The sequence below is a fragment of the Vanessa tameamea genome, chromosome 3, assembly GCF_037043105.1.
Source record: "Vanessa tameamea isolate UH-Manoa-2023 chromosome 3, ilVanTame1 primary haplotype, whole genome shotgun sequence".
NCBI classification, from domain to species: Eukaryota; Metazoa; Arthropoda; class Insecta; order Lepidoptera; family Nymphalidae; genus Vanessa; species Vanessa tameamea.
In genome coordinates this window covers 6,140,385-6,160,035 of record NC_087311.1, presented here as the reverse complement: position 1 = coordinate 6,160,035, position 19,651 = coordinate 6,140,385, and the positions used below count along the sequence as shown (strand labels likewise).

Genomic DNA, 19,651 nt, shown 5'->3' with positions numbered 1-19,651 from the left:
TCTGTCGAAGTTAAAATTGAAATAATTGAACTGTATACGTTGCATACTATTGAATTATAGTTTATTGAAATGAAAATTAAATAAATGAAATGAATAATTAAATGAAAATTTGGATACTCATTACTTTCAGTTGTAGGTAGAGATTATGTTTGATGTTTAGAAAAGTTATCAGCGCAATCGGGTTTGATAGCTGGTTTAGTGAAACTACATAATCTATGATATCACAATTTATTGGACAAAACTTATATGATAGCACATTTAATTAATTAAATAATTGAGTACTATTCGCTTACATGAAATAGTAGTTTAAGTGGAAGTCGAATCATTACTTCGTTTACAATCATCGAATTCGAAATCTACAGAAAAGTAACTATAATTTGAATAGTCGAAAGGTTTAAAGACGAATAATTTTAGTATTTTGAAGATGAATATTTCAATGCATTCATTATAAAGATACATTGGAATGATTAATAGTTTGGATTAAGAGATATGTATGAAAAACTTTAATTACATACTAGAAGTATTACGAAAATCTATGTTTTACGCCACAAAGCTTCGTATATTATTAAAATATTATAGGATCTAATCTTTGATCTGAGATTTGATATGAATTATACGCAAGAATCAGAAAATTAAAAAAAAAAACTTGTATTTTTATTTATTATTGAATATAGATAAGAGGAACTATATTATTTCTCTATAATATATTTAATTTGGTAAGCAAATATAAATTTTATACAAATATTAATCGTCTTACGTAATAATTTGTATTATAAAAATACATTAAATACGGAAAATACTCTGAATTTTTTGCATTTTTGCTCCCATTTGTTTATCAGAAATAATATGAAATATAAATTTTGTGAAACATATCAACACAACACAAATCACACATTTTAAATGTATTGTAAATTGGCACCAATTAAATATACATATAGAATGTGCTGGTAGATTCGATCGATAGTTTTATAAATAAGTTTAACGACCTCTCTAAGTCAATAAATACGCATATCTTTATAATAAATCTAGTATTTTTAAGTTAATATAACATTAGGCTCCATTAAAATGCAATTAGAAAATACGTACATCAAATGTTAATAAGAAATTTGTAGACACACGTAGAATATAGATTAAATAAATTAAGACTACGACATAAATGTCTTAAGGCTGACCATCCATCCGAAATATAGCGTCATGCAGTGCTCATTATGCAATTTCTTTCAATATTTTATATTATGATACAAATAAAATTGTTGGATAGAAAAAATACTCTACATGAAGACAAAGGAGAGCCTAAGGCTATTGATTTATGATAACTAGATACGAGAAAGTGCTTGCCTAAATCTTATACATGTTCTGGTCTACGTGAATACGAGTGTATTTAGAAGTAAAAATAGCCTGAAAAGTATGTATATATCCCGTTCAATTACTTTTGCTTGAAGTTATAATCTCGACGAACGATCATCCTTAAGTATTGCTCGTTAAGGCCCGGTTACGGCAGTGTCCTTAAATATCGCTCTCCAAGAGGCCGGCTCGTTTTGGCCTCGCGTATTCCGTTAATTCTATTTCCTCTATATCTCTCGAGGAGCTCGAGCTTTCGCCCATTTGAGTTGCTCGTCCATTTTTCTTATACTTTGGTGATCGCTCGATGTCTATTTTCAACAGTTCAATATCGACTCCGATTTCGTCTTTATCGACCGCTGTCCTGCTCGGACAACGGTCTAGCTCCTGTCAGGTGGCCTGTAACTCAGCTAATGTATGCTCTTCCTCGTGCAAACTCTTCTCAGCGAGCCTGAAGCTCTCGAGGAACTCGTTAAGGTCTACTAACCCGTCCTTGTTAATGTCCATCAATCGACATATATCGACCAGCTGCTCTTGGGTCATTGGATTCGGCATATATTTGCCCAGTAATTGACATGCTTCGGAAAATTCTTCCAGAGTTATATAACCTGTGAGAAAGTTGAAAGACGAGACAATATATAAATTTTATAATAGCAGTTAGATATATTAGTAAATACAATAAAATACTTTGAAGGAACGGAAAGTAATGTATATTATTATGAATTGACTTATTTTTGTCTGTACATTTTTAACACCATAATAACATTATTTAAAAAAAGAATATTGTGAAATAATGTACCTGTCTTTTAACATTCGAAAATGATATTCCGTAAATACAATAAACCTCAAAGAGATAACCTTACCTGAATTGTCCTTGTCGAGAATTTTGAATATTGCTTCCAAGCTTCTTTTATTTTTATAGAGCGTTTCGACGACAGTTTGAGTGTCGGACTTTCGTCCAACTTTCTGAAATGAAAATATAGCTACAGACGTAATCTTTTAATCCGTTTAAAATTTAGAACGGTTACTTTACTATTTGTTTTTGTCTGAAATACTTAGTATTTAAAACGTTTGAAAGATAACATCTTATGTTTTATGTTACTATTTATTTATGAATTAAAAGGTTCTTAAAAAATATTTTACAATGACAAAAATATTTTTGAAATTACTTATTTTTTCACAAATTTCTATTTCCATGGTTTTACTAAATAATAATTTTATCACTAAGTCAGTAATCAACAACTAACACTGACTCAGTAATAGTTTTTTTTTAAATTATCCTTTTTATTATTTAGAACAATTTTTTGAAAAGCATAACTTTAAATTATTAGTTTCAATATGATTATGAAAAAAAGATTTTCAATATTTTCAACAAAGTTTATTTAATGAAAATATTTAATTTCTAATATCAAGTTCTAACTGGGTCAGCTATAAAGCAAACTTATAATCCTCCTAAATAATGGGTGCGCGAACGACGTCACGACCACGGGAGTTCTAATAAAACAGCATCTTGTGTGACAATAAAGGTATCGAATGCGACTGTGTGACGACCTTTTATAAAGGTATTTAACTTACAGAAAGTTGGCAAGAAGTCATATATATTAAAATTTAAATAAAGGAGAGTCTACACAGATTACTAAACATTAGTATTAATATTGATTAAAATAAACAAAGAACGGATGTCTCACGTTAGTTGGTACATCAAAGGTGTCCATGTAACGCACTCGGCGTGTTTCAGGGTCAGTACGCACAAGTTTGTCCTTGAGCATACGCCACGGGAGCCCGAGGTGAGTTGTCTCTTCCATGGCGTAGCACCAGTCACTTATCGAAATAAAGCCTAAAAACAGTAATTCTTAAAATAATATCCTCAATAAAAACGAATTAGTTAGCCTAAAAAAAACATAAATAATAATAGTAAAAAGTACTCCAAATTCTATTTTACCTTCAATATAAATTTTGATAATACAAATGTCTCCCTTAATGAACGAAGTTGATATATTAAGACTGTCGCTGATTAATGATGAAATCACAAGTTACAATTTACCGAGAATAATGACAAATCGTTTTCAATTTTACTTAGACTTGAGGCAACTTCACTTCAGACCACGTACATTATTTAAAGTCAGAGAACTTGGAAAAGATTTATGTACTTGAGTTTTTTTTTAGTAATATTAATTTCTGAAGGTAATGATTGCTTTAAAAATACATATACTAATCACAAATTTACAATTAATTTATTAACATATCATAATATAAATACGGGGCACCAGTGACCTTATCCCTACTATTTACATAATATCAGTATAGAGTAAGGGTTTACGTTTACACGCTTCTGAGTAAGTAAACAATAAAATAACTAAAACTTAGGCGAAATAAATCCCAAATTAATGAAATAGTAGCGAATACTTACAACAAGAAATTATTTACTGGATATATGAGAATTTGGTAAAAATTGATCAATTTAAATATTTTTAACTGAATATTAAGTATTGTAGGCGGCGATTAATCAATAATATATGTTATCATATACAAACCACTCTGATCTAAGTCCATGCTTCTAAAAGTAGCTTCTAGAGTCCTTCGTGCTGTCATGATATGGCTGTGCAATTCCCTCATGGCTGACGACTCCACCAAGCCCACTCGTTGGCGGAACGTGAGGCGACGAGTGCGAGACACTGCAGCAGTGTACTGCACAAACTGCCTATCCAAGGAGTTGCCGCAGAGCTTTAGGTAAGCGCCTTTGTTTGATCCGAGTTCGTAGTAGTTGGACGCAGAAAATATTGTTATAACCTACAACATTTTATTAATGTAAAACGGGGCTATGAATTCGGCGTAAAGAAAATAATATAGAACTATTTATGTTTTGTAATATAATTTTAAGGAAATTGATACAACCTATTTGGCTTGTTTTCCTTCAGATTTTATTACGTCCGATGGAAAGTGGTCTTACTATTCCTGACATAAACTAAGATATTATGTCCTGATGTGCACATAAAACTAACTCACTCACACATTTAAGCTAAACAAGTCAATACAAAAAAATAGTGTTTGGCGGTAGACTAATGGACGAATGAATCGTTAGGTGGCGTTTCACAATTTATATAAGCCTCATAAAGGGTAAAGATTATGAAATTTGTTTTAAGTATTTAAAAATCCTAAAGACTTAAAATATTGTTCAACTTATTTGGAAAATGTAGCAAATAAAACAAAAAAGTACTTACATTTCCATTATGTAGTATTTCGTAGCCACCAGGCTTACATTCGTGACTTCTGACTATGAAACTAAGTTTGTTTTTACTCAGAAATGTTGCGGTGACATCTGGACCGAAGTACGTGCCAGCCCCGCGCAGGGCGTTCGCGACACACCCGCTGATGCTTTGCGGATCCGACCAAAGGATATCAAATACCTACAAAAACACCATTATATAAATAAAAAAGATTTGTCGACCAAAGGATATCAAATACCTACAAAAACACCATTATATAAATAAAAAAGATTTGTCGAGACTTATTACACAGAATAAACAATTAAAAGTAACAACGAAAAACGATACTAAATATACAAATATCATAACCCAAATAACACCCTCGTAGTAATAATTAAACAAAATAATATAAAGATATATTAAATCCTCACAATAGATATATAGAAAAGCATTTGTAGTTATTAAATATACATATTTATTTCTACAAAAACAATATGACATCACAGTAAAAACATTTTACTAATACAACAATGCAAAATAATTATTTAAATTTTTTGTTTACGAAAACGTAAGTACTTCTTCAGTAGAAAAGCTTTTAAACGTCTGTTTCTAACAATGGATTTTAAGAAAAAGATACCTTACATTGTTACTTATACGAGTTTTAACCATTTTACCTTTAAGTGTAATTTAATATAAAACAAAGAAATCCTTAAGAGGCATCCATTAATCTTGTTTTGAAATGTCTGGGTAAATTTAAATGTAATCCTTGGAAAAGTTCACTGATATTTTATTTCAAACAAAATAAGTACTCTAAATTTATCGACGACCCCTAAGTTAGACTAATATTTTCAAAATAAAATTTTACAGGAAAAATCATTTTGTGTTTTTTTTTGTTATATCATATTTTTAAAGTCACTATAGTATCAGAGTTAAATTATATACTCGCAAAAAATGTATACAAAAATGTTGTGAATCTAAAATGTCTTAGATATTGAAACATTTTAACAAAAATGATTGCTAAATTGAATAAACTATAAAAATAAATTCGGTTATTTCATTACGTTCGAGGTTTTGCGGTAAGTGGTCAAACTTTATACCACAATAATTTATTAATGGGTTAATTTAACGATATTATTAATCGTGAAGCCGTATTTCTTTTCAAGACTTTTTACAAATTAAATATTAATTAAGTTTTCTTTTGTTTTGGCTTAACTAATCTTTTTTGGCGTCTTTACTAGTATTGGTATTTTTTTTCACAATTTACTGGATTAAAAATGTGATGTATTTCGTAACCAAAAAACAGATGATAAATGTAATAATATATAACGTATTATTAAATTTAATGAATTGTTTTTTTTTTGTAAAAAATATAACATAAATACCCATTGGTAAATTAAAAAAAACACACACATGGTATTCCAACATACAGAAACTACATTGCAAAAAGAAATCTAGCAATTAATAAATTTTTTTTTAGTACATATCTCCCTTGTCAACATACACATACAACAACACATTATATTTTACACTGTATATTAAATAACAGATAGTTAACAATTTTATTACCCTAAAATCCAAAACTTTAAATCATTTTATATGGTCTACCCGGCTATTTACAATATACATAATATTGCTTAAAAGCTTTAACTTTACCGTTGTGTGTGATCAAATCTCGCAACTGAAATTTAAACTTGTTTCACATATCAGAACGAACTGAAATTTAACAAACACGCTTGGACTAGTGATACTAAATAGTGTATTAAATTTAAATACTAGATAAGTAACTTATTTTAAATAAATTGGTAATTAAATTTATTTATGTATATATGTATATGTGCATTTATCGTCGAGTCATAAAATTCGTTCACATAACAATTAGACCATCCTTACGTTTATATTTATCTATTACGTCATTTCTCATTTATTTTGTAAATTTAATTATTTTAAAAGAACAATAATAATTATTTAGTAATAAAACTATTGCCAGGGGAATACAAATATATTTTAGTTATAATGAAAACTGTATGGCCATTTACAACAGCCAATGTGAACTAAAGCTAGGACACATACTTGTAAAATACCATCACGTTTTCTTTTATACAAATCAATATTTATTTATTAAGGGTACAGATTCTGCTATTGTGATAATAAATAGGACAATAGATCAAAAAGTCCATAGTAATTGGAGATTCGTTAAATATATAAAATATATATTAAACCTGTGACATCTTTATTTACAAGTAATTATTCAACAACAAAGTCGATCCAAAAGACAATTGCAATAATGTACAAAATTAAACGTCGCGCTATGACAAAGTGTATTATTTTATTTTCTTTGTTCAGCCCAAGCAATTAAAATACGCCCAGTCCATAATGAGTGAGATAGAAGCCCTTTATAAAACGAACTTTACCCGGATTGTACCAGGAAAAACCATAATTTAGGTGGCATGATATATTTAAAGACAATCGACTGAGACCTTCACGTCAGAAAATAGAATAAAAGGATGTCGAAAAAAGTAACAGCTATTTGCATGAGTTTCACCATTTTGAAGATTCATAACATTATAAGTTACAAAATTATTACCGAGAATACTCATGCCCGATCAAAAGCAAAGGCGTTTTTATCACTCTTGGTCGTGACTTTTTGGCATGGACTATTGTTTTGACTTTGGCTGAACTTAAAGCAAAACAATGGCACAAATGGCGTACACAAATCATTAGGGAGTTTAAGTGACAGAATCAACCGAAAACATGATGGCTACAGTTGCTTTGAAACTGATAAACACTGAAAAATATTGCGCTTCCATACTAGCGAGACTGAAAGAAATCACTAAGGAATAAACAAGGAAAATAACCAAACGTTTTTTGCAAGACAAAGCCACGACTTAAACAAATCTGGGTTCGAAATGCTTATTCAACCACTAAAATATATTTAGATGACGATAAAGTTAAGCAGGTTATTTTGACGCGTTTTGAGGGTAAAGACAAAAATACATCGAAAGCTTTACTCCGATCTGATATGTGTATTGAAACTATAGATGCGTATATGGAAGATAAAACATAATTTTACTAATTTATTTTATTTATTTACAACCCTTTCCATGCGTGGACTTGTAGACTCGTGGTTATTTAGTGGGTCGGTAAGTAACTTAATTAAGTACATGCCAAAATCGCTCAATGAACTCTCGTGACCGCCCTTTGTGATGTTCGTTAGTGAAATAATGCGGCTTCAGCTGAACAGCTTTACACACTTTATATCTTTTTACACGTACTAATTCTTTAAACTGATGTTAGCTCAATCGAGCGGCATTTATCAGATTAGAAAAGTAATAAATTAAATGTTACTTCCTAATCAATTTAATTTAAGCATTTCCATCAAAACCTGGCCAAGTTTACGTCAATCATTTTCTTCAACATATATTTCAAACGAATGTTTATTATTTTACACGAAACACAAAATCACAAAATATATTTTTATAAATATGATTAGTACCTATCGTATGTTCCCATTTAGGTTTTAGCGAAAAATTACCAATATTTTTTGGACACACCCTTAACACAGAACCTTTGCAATGATTAAAGTTTTATTTCCATCCTATAGTAGTTATAATACTTCATGTACTAATGTTAACAGAACCAGGAGTGCATTATACGTGATGTATTAAGTTTGGCAACTAGCTTAATTAATGCAGTAATGGCACGCTCGCCTACGTTGAGCGCACTGATACTGGATGAGAACAATTTTGTTTAAGAGTTGTGACAATTCTCGATCACGTCAGCGCTAGATAAGGGTGCATTAATTATCTCGGACATTGTTTGCGCATACTTACATACATACTTTAGGATCATAAACATTGTATCAATACATAAAAAAGAAATATTTATTCTGTATTTTACTACAATCGAGTGCGTGTTGTCACGATGTTTTGTCTAATCACAAGAACGCACAATATCTAAGTATTGGAAAACTGCAAAACAATAAAAATTATAAGAATCTGTCTTTAAAGATAACGATGAAAAACTCCCTTTATACTTTACCAAAAAATTAACTACTTTTACAAGGTTCGGACATGGAAGCACGTTCGTGTAGAAAAAACTATTTTTTCCGATGAAGGGGACAGCCAAATATGATCAATGTAGCATAGCCAAATGGAGCTCTCGAACATCAACGTTTCTCGACGATAAATCAAGGACTATCATATTACTACAATTTTTAGTTATGAAACTCAAAAAATCTTGCTGTAGATATTCAACACAGTTCTATCGGATCTCGGAATTACGGTCTCAGAGTTTCTTACCGAACCAAGACAAGAAACGTGTGAAAATATTTTGACATAAAGAATTGATTCGGACAAAATTACTACCTTATCTGTGCCAGAACAGCCGCAAAATATTGTCACATTATTGGATGTGTAGCTGTTCATCGACAGATTTCCTCAAGATTCAAGAACAAAAAATCTAGGTCTCGACGTACCAACAAAGCCGCTTTGAAGTAAAGTTTCTAATATTTTTAACAAAGAGATTTTGTGTGGTGGTAGTTTAGCTGATACAATAAGTTATTCTCGTTTGCTCAAAAAACCTAATAAAAGTAAAGTATTTTAAGCGAAAAATGAACTTGCCATTGATTTAGTTCGTTCGAATACTCTAACACAATATTATTTGTTTCTTATAAATAGTTACCTAAAATTTTTGTCCATGTTTTTTTTATTATTTTTATTTTCATTTATGGAATTTTTTAAGAGTAGTTTCTGTGGATGTAGATGATTAGGCTATCTGGTGGTAAATGTTCACCATCGCCCACAGACATTGACGCTAGAAGAAATATTAACCATTACTTACATCGCCAATGCGTCGCGACAACCTTGGAATCTAAGATGTTATGTCATCTGTGTCTGTACTTGCTGGCTAGCTCACTCGTCATTCGAACCGAAATATAATTATACCAAGCATCAGCTTGATATAGTTGTGTTTCGCTTTTCCCACTTATCATATATTCTACCGCTAAACAGCAATCTGTTTAACGGTAGAATATATGATAAGTGGGTGGTACCTGCCACCTGGGTAGACGCGCTTGCACGGTCACTTAAAATGAGACTAAATATTGTTAACTATTAATATTCCATGGAATCTGTTATAGGTGTTAGTTAGTTATAAAATTATTTTTAAATGTAAATAAATATCAAGAAATATTTTAAATATGGATTAAAAAAGAACTGTTCTATGTTAATGTCATACATAATATATTTAATTTATTTGATTTGGTTTACCTAAACAATATGTACTATATTATATATAAATATATTTATTTATCAACGTTTCTTGTTATAAGTATATTAATTTGTTTTTACTAAATCATATGGAATATATCTATAACTTCCAGCTATACTAGGGTTTCTGGCAGAGATATCTTGTAAGAGAAAAATAATGCAGAGTTCACATTTTCCTAATTATGTGTTTTTATGTATGTATTTTATGATACATAAATAAATATTATTTATTAAATAATATGATGCTTTGGAGACGTACCTACACCAATTACACCTCGTAACAACTATTTCACAACAACTGTTTCACAGAAAATGCCTTTTGTTTTATGTAGATAACATTAAATCTAAATTAGCATAAAAATATGTTAGAATTTCAGTGTCTGCTTTTTATTTATTACTATTACCAAGAGACGACGAAATTCATTATGAAATTGTACACTGGTTAGAATTCATTGTCAAGTTAAATACACGAAAAATTTGATTACGATTTACTGAAACGTTAAAAACAACTGTACTGTACATTAAACAGGCCTTTGTGCAAGCAGTCTGGGTTACCTAACCCCAACCCCTAGCAACACTTGGTATTTTGTTTCAGTTCACATGGTGATAGACCCAGTGGAACTAGTGGTCCCAGGAATATAAAATGTTGAATCCCAAATTTAGTAGCTCGTTAGCGCTATGGAAAATGGTTTATCTTTCTTTCAGTACCAAATTCTATACAATACAAAATGCTGTCTATAGTAGAAGATGACCACTAGTCACTCGGCTAGATAGAAAACTATGTAATAATTTCAAATGGATAATAAAAAGTCTTCATGAATTAAACCTTTAACTACTGGTAATTTCAAAGTTCTAAATAAATTAATTAATTTATCTTAAACAATATTTGATAATCTAGAGTAAAAATATAAAGGAGCTTAACGTTGATTTGAAAAGGACTAAATGTCTAGAATGAACGTCAATTTGTACGATGAATACCCCTCAGGGAGCACAAAGTTCATAAGCGGTTAGTGTACAGTTTATCGAGTCGCACTCAGGGGACCGGTCTGCTAAAATTACATTATAACAAGGATGGCACTTTCTTATAACGTCAGCCCTGAAGAAAATAATGTGATAAATATGAAGCTAAGTCCTAATAAATTGGATTGATCCGATGTAAAAGGTCAACGAAGCCTTGATTGCTCACGATTGCAAGCAACGATATGACGCGATATAAAATACAATCGACTTTTAAATCTATTTAATTTATTGTCCATAATCGAATATAAAGTCGAATACGTGTAATCATGAAATATTAGTTTGTTTCCAATACTGGCTGATGGACTTCGTGCGAGCCTGTTAGAAAAGGTACTATCTATCATCAATTATTCTACCTCTAACATCGATACTTTGTATTGCTCGTGTTCCGATTACGAAGGTTGGTGAGATAAGTAATTACAGATAGAAAAGACACAAAAGTAGATCCCATGGCGTCGCATTGACGACGAAATTAATGGTTAATACATTACGTGTTATCGATGAATATGGGCTACTTATCAACGTTGATTATTTACTTGTCCATTTTTTTTACGTAATAGATAGGCGGCCGGGAAAATAAGCCACCTGATGGTAAGTAGCCAACAACGGCCTTAGACATTGACAATGTAAGAAATATTAGCCATTCCTTACATCGTTAATGCACCACCAACTTTGGGAACTAAGATATTATGGCACATATGCCTGTAGTTACACTGGCTCACTCACCGTCCAACTAAAAGACAACAATACTAAGTATTTCTGTTTGACGATTGAATATCAAACGAGTATGTTTACCTACCCAGACGAGCTTGCTCAAAGCCACTACCACCAAATAAATAATAAATCTAATTTACAAGATGTATCTACAAAGTAAAAAGATAAAAATAAATAAAGCATAGACTTATCAGCAAAAATATATATTAGATATTCTGTGTGTACGTACTAGGAATACAGAAGTATATAAAAATCTGAAGAATACGTAATAAAAAAAATTTACACGTCGTAAAAAGACATTTATATTCGAAGAAGAACCTTGCTTTTATTTTTATCGCACATCAACGAAACTAAAAAGTAAGATATGGTAGAAGGTACGCCTAGTTAGTTCAATATTTCTTCAAAGAGAATTATTACTATGACGAAAATAACATATTCGATGTTATTATGGTAATGTGAAATCAGAAACTATTATAAAAAAAAAACAAACATTAATACGTAATTTAGTATTTGCTTTTTACGAGTATGTCTACAATTGTTTTTTACATTATTCCATGTATTATTATTATTTACCGTGATGTTATGTCTACATAAGAGTAATTGTAGATTATTGGTCCGAACGCTGGAAACATAATAGTTTTCTCCAATATACGTATAAGAGTTTTATAGATAAACAAAAACTTTTGCAAAAACTGTTCTAATTAATGTATATACATTAATCTTTTATCGATAAATCATAGCTTTTTTATTTTGAAATATGTCATGGAATTACCCATAGATAACTACTATACATTTTCCTGATTAACAAACGTAAAACAAATGTAGTGAGGCGAGGTAAGATGCATTAGTACTATGTAGAGGCTGTTATACAATTGCAGACACTAAGTACGACCGAGGAGATTGCATGCCACGATACTGATTGTAAATAGTATAATATCATTATAATATGCAATGGAAATCCGAATGGTCCGGGAGACAGCGTCGAAAATTACAACTACTTTGATATCGTTTAATTATTATTTTAGTAATTCCTCTCAGGTAATAAATTAAAGACGTCACCGTCAGTTGCTCCAATGAAAATTATAAAAACTACAATCAGCTTTGCTTACAACGGAGGAAAACACATTAATTAATGCTGCAGTGGAATAAATCCAAGCGACAATTATTACATTCTGTAGATTTTTTATGTTCTTCCGGTATTTTCAGTACATCTAATCTAAATCTACATCCCAAAATGGTACAATGTAACAACCTTTAAAAATTCGACTGCTTAGCCAAAGGCTTCCACTACTTGAGAAAGTGTGGAACATCTTAAACCAAAAATTTTATATAAACTAAGCACTCGAAATTTCAGTAGTGCTTACACGTATTAAAAAAGTAAAAGGCAATCTATGGTTAAGATTGATATCTTCTAACTGCTGGATCAATTCAACCAACTGCTTGTTGATTTAACTTTTGTTTTTTCACTGATTAAATATTATTTTAGCAGAATTAGAGCTGATAAAATATAACAGCGCAATATCAGTTGCATAGTATAATGCTAAGGTCAAATACGCGCTCATAACAATACTACTGAAGCTGTAAGATAACATATCAGATTATAGTTTTCATCATTTTAACTCGCAGATAAACATATTAAATATTTAGTTACGTATAGATGTTTGTTATTTCCAATCACAATAATGCAACTCAATCACCCATACCATAAGAAAGTAACCAATAAATTACATATTTAATTTCCAAATCACATCATATGTATTAAAAATAAAAGTTTTTAATTGAATATAGAATAAATTTCCATTTGTTATGTTTAAAAAATATGTTATATGTGGTAACCTGGCGAAACAAGCGAAGCCAAAATAAATTTATGTAGTTTTCAGGCTTCCCTTTAGCTGAGTTTAAATTTATAGGAACTTATAAAGTATTATAGTTTCATAATTTTAAACTAAACGTAGATTACGTAGTACATTTGTATTGTACAATTTTTTTATAGACATCGCATTTTATATTAACTTTAGTCAGAGATAAAATTATTAGGTCAGCCGCTTTTTAATATGACGCAAGCTATTTATGAATAGTATAAATCACATCACACATCTCCTAACGAAGTAAACTTCTAAACGAATCATTGTATTTTAATACGGTTTTTACTGGTAGATATAACGATAAACACTCATCATAAACATATACATATAAACACATATAAAGCGACTTTATTCTATACTATTTGAAGTATAAGAGAATATATTAAATACCCAAGGTTACTAACACATTTATTTGAATAAATATCGCTAATGAATTGGGAACAATAGCCTCGCAAATACTCCGTAGATATTTTGTAATCTGTGATAGATAACAATAGCTAATAAGAATTTACCTTTGAAGATATCGCGAACTTTTATGTAGGACTTCAAAGATTCCTAGTAAATCGTTGTGATGTTTTGTCATCCTTAGGTTTTGGCTAAACCATGTATGTCTTTGGACAAAAAAACGTTGTAGTTTTGCCATTTTGTATAAAATATTTTGAAATTACATACGAACATCCCTCGTTTACCTTTCTATTAGTCAAAACGTATCAATGTCCGTTGAGTGGTTTAGAAGAATTAAGTGGAGATACAGACAGAATTAGAAAGCGACTGCACGATTCTATTTATAGATTAAACATAAGATAAACGAATACATTGTATTGAAGATCAGTTAACTTCAAAATTATAAATATACCATTATAGATTAATACATAATAAGTATATTAAAATCTTTAACGGATATCTAACGATAATACATTTTGATGTTTAAAAGAAATGAGAAATATAAACGATAAATTGATTTTAATGGACAGAGTTTCTTTACAATGTGGCGTCTTTTGTTACTTAAAATTGCCGCTGACATTTGCAACCAAAAGATATTTTGTGATTTATTACCTCTGTAGCTAAGAGCGGAAACGCTTTTCTCGATAAGAATTATATTTGATGTTTTCAAATGTCATCATGAAAAAAAAATCATTCGGCAGAGCCTTAATTTTATCCGTTCGTAATCGAGACGGAAAACTAGTATACTGTTATTAAAAATCTAGCCGAGTAGAAATCGAGAATTTATATCGATCTTTTCATCTAACTCGTGCTTAAAGTGCTTAAAGCAAATAAAATTACTGTAATTAGATGATTAAATTGAATTAATTAAGGGTTATTATTCCATAAATGAATTCTTAACAATCAATAATAAAAGAAAACTTTAGCAAAATAATATAATTATATTAGTATAGCATAAAAGAAAAACTTAATAAAGATTACAAAGTACTGCAACGGAATGTTAGACGCGATGGAAATAAGCATTAAAATGTAATTTTACTGCCGCATTCGAGTAAGTGTCTACGTAAATATTAAACTCAAGAGTCAGGTAGGTGAATAAGATACTGCAATGCTGTAAATATTTAGTATTATTATTTTAAATAACATTCACTTTAACATAATTTGTTTTCCAACTTTAAATGTACTGAAAATCGAAAAGTTTTTAAAAAATATTGTGAAACTTTAATAATTTAATACATATTCATATTTATTTAAATATACTTAAATAACTTTTCTTGTTATGACAAGGAAAGTTTTTTAAAAGAGTAAAATTTATTCAAATAAATAGTTCGTTACAGTATCATTTTACTATGGTAAATAAATTTCAAGCATAAAATCAAAGCAATCAAGACTTTCGTTACCACGAATGCGACAGATACTTCAAGTAATCTAATAATAATATTTAAATATCAAACTTTGATCACTGTGTGATGTATTAAAACGAGGACTCAATATTTACCTACACAATATTAGCACCCCTCAGAGAGACGCGAAACTTTGCAAAGACATGACAAACATTTTAATAACATTATATACTCTGCGTAGTATCTCTGCATTTAAATTAACTAGGTATTCACTTCGTCGGTTTATCTAAGAAACTACTAATGCTGTGTGCATGTCGTTCTAAGAAGTTGTACGTAAACAAAGTAAGATGACAATTTGTTACTAATGTACCTAATAAAGTCAGCGTGTAATTTAGCATACTGATTAAACCAGTCGCTATAAAACTCACGAATAAAATTAGTCTACAATTTCTGCATTAACTAATTCTAACTTAATGTATAGCTCCTAGTTGTTACTCTGCCTCCCGCATTTCATTCTAGTGATTTTTTTTTCCTTCACGCTCTAATGCGAGTTGGTGAATACACATTACTTACACAGGTAGGAAAATGTGTCACGATATTTCCTTTTACAGCAGAGAAAGAGATGAATTATGCACATCATTTAACATGAAACCTCAATGGTGTTTACTCGGTTTTGAACACAAAACCTTTGGTAAGATTCAAGGGTTCTATCCACTAAGCCATTATGCGCATCTTGGTTTTGCATGATGTTATAACAACATGATTTAAGTTTTTTCCTAGTAAAGTATAAAGATAATATGTAAACAGATTTATGTGGTGCAGTGAAATGGAAAACAAGCTCAATGCGAAATCGTATATTTATACAAAACTAGCTCGTTTTATTGTTGTAGCTGTTTTTCATAGGGGACTATGTAAAACAGCTACAACAAAACGACTTGGCAGTCCTTTATCTCTGTGTTACCAGAATTTTACAGATTGTTACATTTTATACTTTCTCGTTGGTTGGTTGTAAAATTGTGTTCGATTCTTTGACAAGATAGTATTGTTCTCAATGTTTTCAGTGTCGAAAGCAGCTAACTTCCCTCATTAATGGTAAAATATGGCATGTCTTTTTGGGTATAATTTTAAAAGTTTTAAACATATTTTAAGGGTGAACGTGAAATTGCAATATTTGAGCGTAATCGTTATCAGTAAATCTTTAATAATATATTATTTTAAACTACATGACATAACCAATTAGAAATAATATAAATAAATATGTAAAGAACCCTCTGATTTCGTTTTAATTATATTTCTTTTAAATAAATATTATTTTTATTTTAAAACTCAATAACTTTTAGTAGTGTTCCAGTTCTGCACAACACGCCCAATTATAGTATGTAAATTTTTGGAACTAACCCCAAATCCAATCCGTACCTTCATAACCTTCACTCGTCACTTATGAAAGCGACAGACAATTAAAGTTATCGATCGAATAAAGTGAATAATAAATGATTGATGCCGACTCACCTGCTTCCATTCCACTTTATCAATTACTTCTGCCGGGGAGGCGCCTTCATTCACCGGCGGTCGTAGCAGAGATACATACTGCAAAAGTTAATAATCTTAATTATGAATTATACTAAAATGAATAATAAATAAGACTCAATTCATTACTATTTACAGTTGGTACAGAAACAGTTACAGACAGGAAATATCACATCGCTGGGACCTTCTCTGCTATTAAGCAAGGCTATGAACTTATCGTCACGGTATCATGGGCAAGCAATCCCGTGAAAGCCCCCTAAGAGACGAAATGGGTCCCGCTGTTTTTTAGCAAATATTCTGATAGACTAAGGCGCTTCAAGAGCTCTAGACCCCGGCCAGTCCGACACAGAAGAAGAAGAAGAAACTACTTCATGTGAAAGAAACTTGTAAGAGGCAATGAGGTACTCCGAAAAGGCTCGGAACCTCCATACTGCACCAAACGCGAATTGATAGATAAAACTCATTCGTCACATGCTAATTTTCTCTCTCAACTTTCGTCTGTCCAACATGGAATCCTTTATTTTTTGGTTAATGTGGATCCTTTAGGACAACTTTACGGTTGAATTACTTCATATTAAGTAAATGTATGTAGAAAAGCAGTAGATTTTAAAACATAATCAATTTCCACATTTCTTAAACGTTTTCTTTTCTCGAGCAAACGTCTTGCGGTTTCATCATTCACAACTATATGAGGTGGGCGGTTAAGTACGGAGGTATTTCACTGTAGTATCCAAGGACGACGTCTATCTCGAAGAAAGAGAATATTTTATCTGTTATATAACCATACATATGATGCCGAGGTTGGTTAGTGATCAGAACACGTGAATCTGGACCGAATATAGACCGAGTAGCGTGGTGGAATATGCTCTTAACCTTCATATGAAAAGGAGGCCTTATTCACAGGCTTTTACTGTACTTTAATTACGACATTCTTCTATTCTAAACCTAATTACTTCAAAAATATTTTAAAATTTTATTTACTTAAGATATACTTACTTTAAATATGTCCTATGTAACCTAACTTCTACGCAATGTATTACAATAATGAATGAAAGGTATGAATTTAAAATATATTTATTTTACATATAAAGCATTTCTTCTTTCTTCTGAAACCGACATAAGTAATTTAAGTATCATAAATTAAAGTGCAACTCCCGAAGCGACGGGTGACGCGACGCGACGAAGCCCTCCGATAAACTGATTCCATAAATTACACTTTTCAATTATGTCTTTCGAGTTAAATTAAAGACTAGCATTTAAATAGAAATTGTGTTACAAGAAACAAGCAAAATATTTTTTAACATAAGTTTTTTTAACAAACAATTTTAGTCGGTGTAAAATAATTATCACAATTGTCGTATATGCATAAAGTCTATCAGGGACGTATGTATGTATATGTTTCAGAAAGATAAATTGCTTTAAACTCTCCTGAAAATAAACATAAACATATTAGGCCGCTTAATAAACGGCACCATTTATTTAATTAAAAGAATATTTATTTATTTTATTTCATATTTATATATATGTCACTGCCAACTAGTGAAATTAAAAACTAAAATTAAAAATAACCACTGTATAAATCATAACCGCATGGAATGGTGGCAAGAATGCTAGCAGCATATCTCCGTTTAATCGCAATTCCGATTCTCTAGGTGAAAAGCGAACCAGCTCTGCTGTCACCACTGGAGGCTATAAAACTTGGTGTTATATGTTTTAAAAATATCTTTGCACTTATTTAACTCTTTAATGTAAATAATTCTTATGTAAATAAATTTACTTTAAATATATTATTCTAACCAAAAATATTACGTGTGAATTTTATCTGCTATAAAATGAAATTCTGAATTAAGAATACACAGGATAAATTATAGTGTATGTACAAGTACTCTATTTTCTGACTAAGAGAGTTCAGACTAAAGACCAAATACTTTACGAGGCACAGGAGTTTAAACATTGCTAACATCCAAACCCCGGTCTGCTACAGTAAATGCAGTATCAAGAAAACCAGATAACGATTCATTCCCAAATAAAAGATTCCATAAACCATCGAGGCAATAGAAAGTAAATAAATATCTTCAAATAAACTTATCACAAAATAGATATGTCCAAGTTATAGAAAAAAAATGTTTTTTAGCTCATGACAACTACAGATTGATGCTGATGCTGTACACAATATCTAGACTAAACTAATTTGACATGAAATATTTTGTTACTAGACAATCGTATTAAATTTAAACACGAAGATGCTATAATAATCTTTATGGTCCTGGAAAATTAGTTTAGTTAAGAAATTGTGTGCAAGCAAATTAACACCATACACGTATATCACGCAATCATATGTATATACTTTAGAAATTAATAGGATCTAAAAAGGTTAATCCAGAAAAATTACCAATATATATGTTTTATAAGACTTCTTTTCAGTCTAAGTAATCTGAAACCGCTACAGAAAACATACAAGCTGGATTTAGTTATTATTAATATATAAATATTTAAAAAAAAAACCACCCACATAACACCGATCAACAAACATTCCAGGTGACGTTATATCGATATGAGAATGACTTTTACACGATGGAACAATATTCTTACCTTATCCCTTTCAAGACTCCGTACCATATCCAAGTCAGTGGTGTCTGAAATACCTCCGTGGACCACGAACACGCGATTATTGATGATAGTTCCCAAAGGCAGCCAGCGATACACATTCTCAATCAATTTCAATAAACGCTCGGCATTGTGCTGTATTAAACAAAGATTACACTTTATTAATTATTTCCTTTATCCTTTTGTAGAGAATAAATTTACATAATATTGAGCTATGAGAATAAACGTTTGGCAATTAAACACTGTAGCTGATTAATTAATGTTAAGTATCACTAATATTAATCCATAATTGACTAATTCTATTAGGAATTAATTGTTGT

The 19,651-nt window shown here is 30.5% G+C and overlaps 1 protein-coding gene across 1 annotated transcript in view; it reads right to left on the bottom strand.

Moving 5' to 3' along the window:
• Positions 1 to 214: 214 nt before the first annotated feature.
• Positions 215 to 19,651, bottom strand: part of Rdgc (retinal degeneration C) — a 61,524-nt gene continuing 42,087 nt past the window's right edge. Inside the window, exons 9-15 of the mRNA XM_026635535.2 lie at positions 19,317 to 19,466; positions 16,707 to 16,784; positions 4,563 to 4,748; positions 3,876 to 4,131; positions 3,030 to 3,178; positions 2,205 to 2,307; positions 215 to 1,949 (exon numbers count right to left, since the gene is read on the bottom strand). Coding sequence (XP_026491320.2) covers positions 1,732 to 1,949; positions 2,205 to 2,307; positions 3,030 to 3,178; positions 3,876 to 4,131; positions 4,563 to 4,748; positions 16,707 to 16,784; positions 19,317 to 19,466 — 1,140 coding nt within the window. The 3' untranslated portion in view covers positions 215 to 1,731. The remainder of the gene's footprint in view (positions 1,950 to 2,204; positions 2,308 to 3,029; positions 3,179 to 3,875; positions 4,132 to 4,562; positions 4,749 to 16,706; positions 16,785 to 19,316; positions 19,467 to 19,651) is intronic.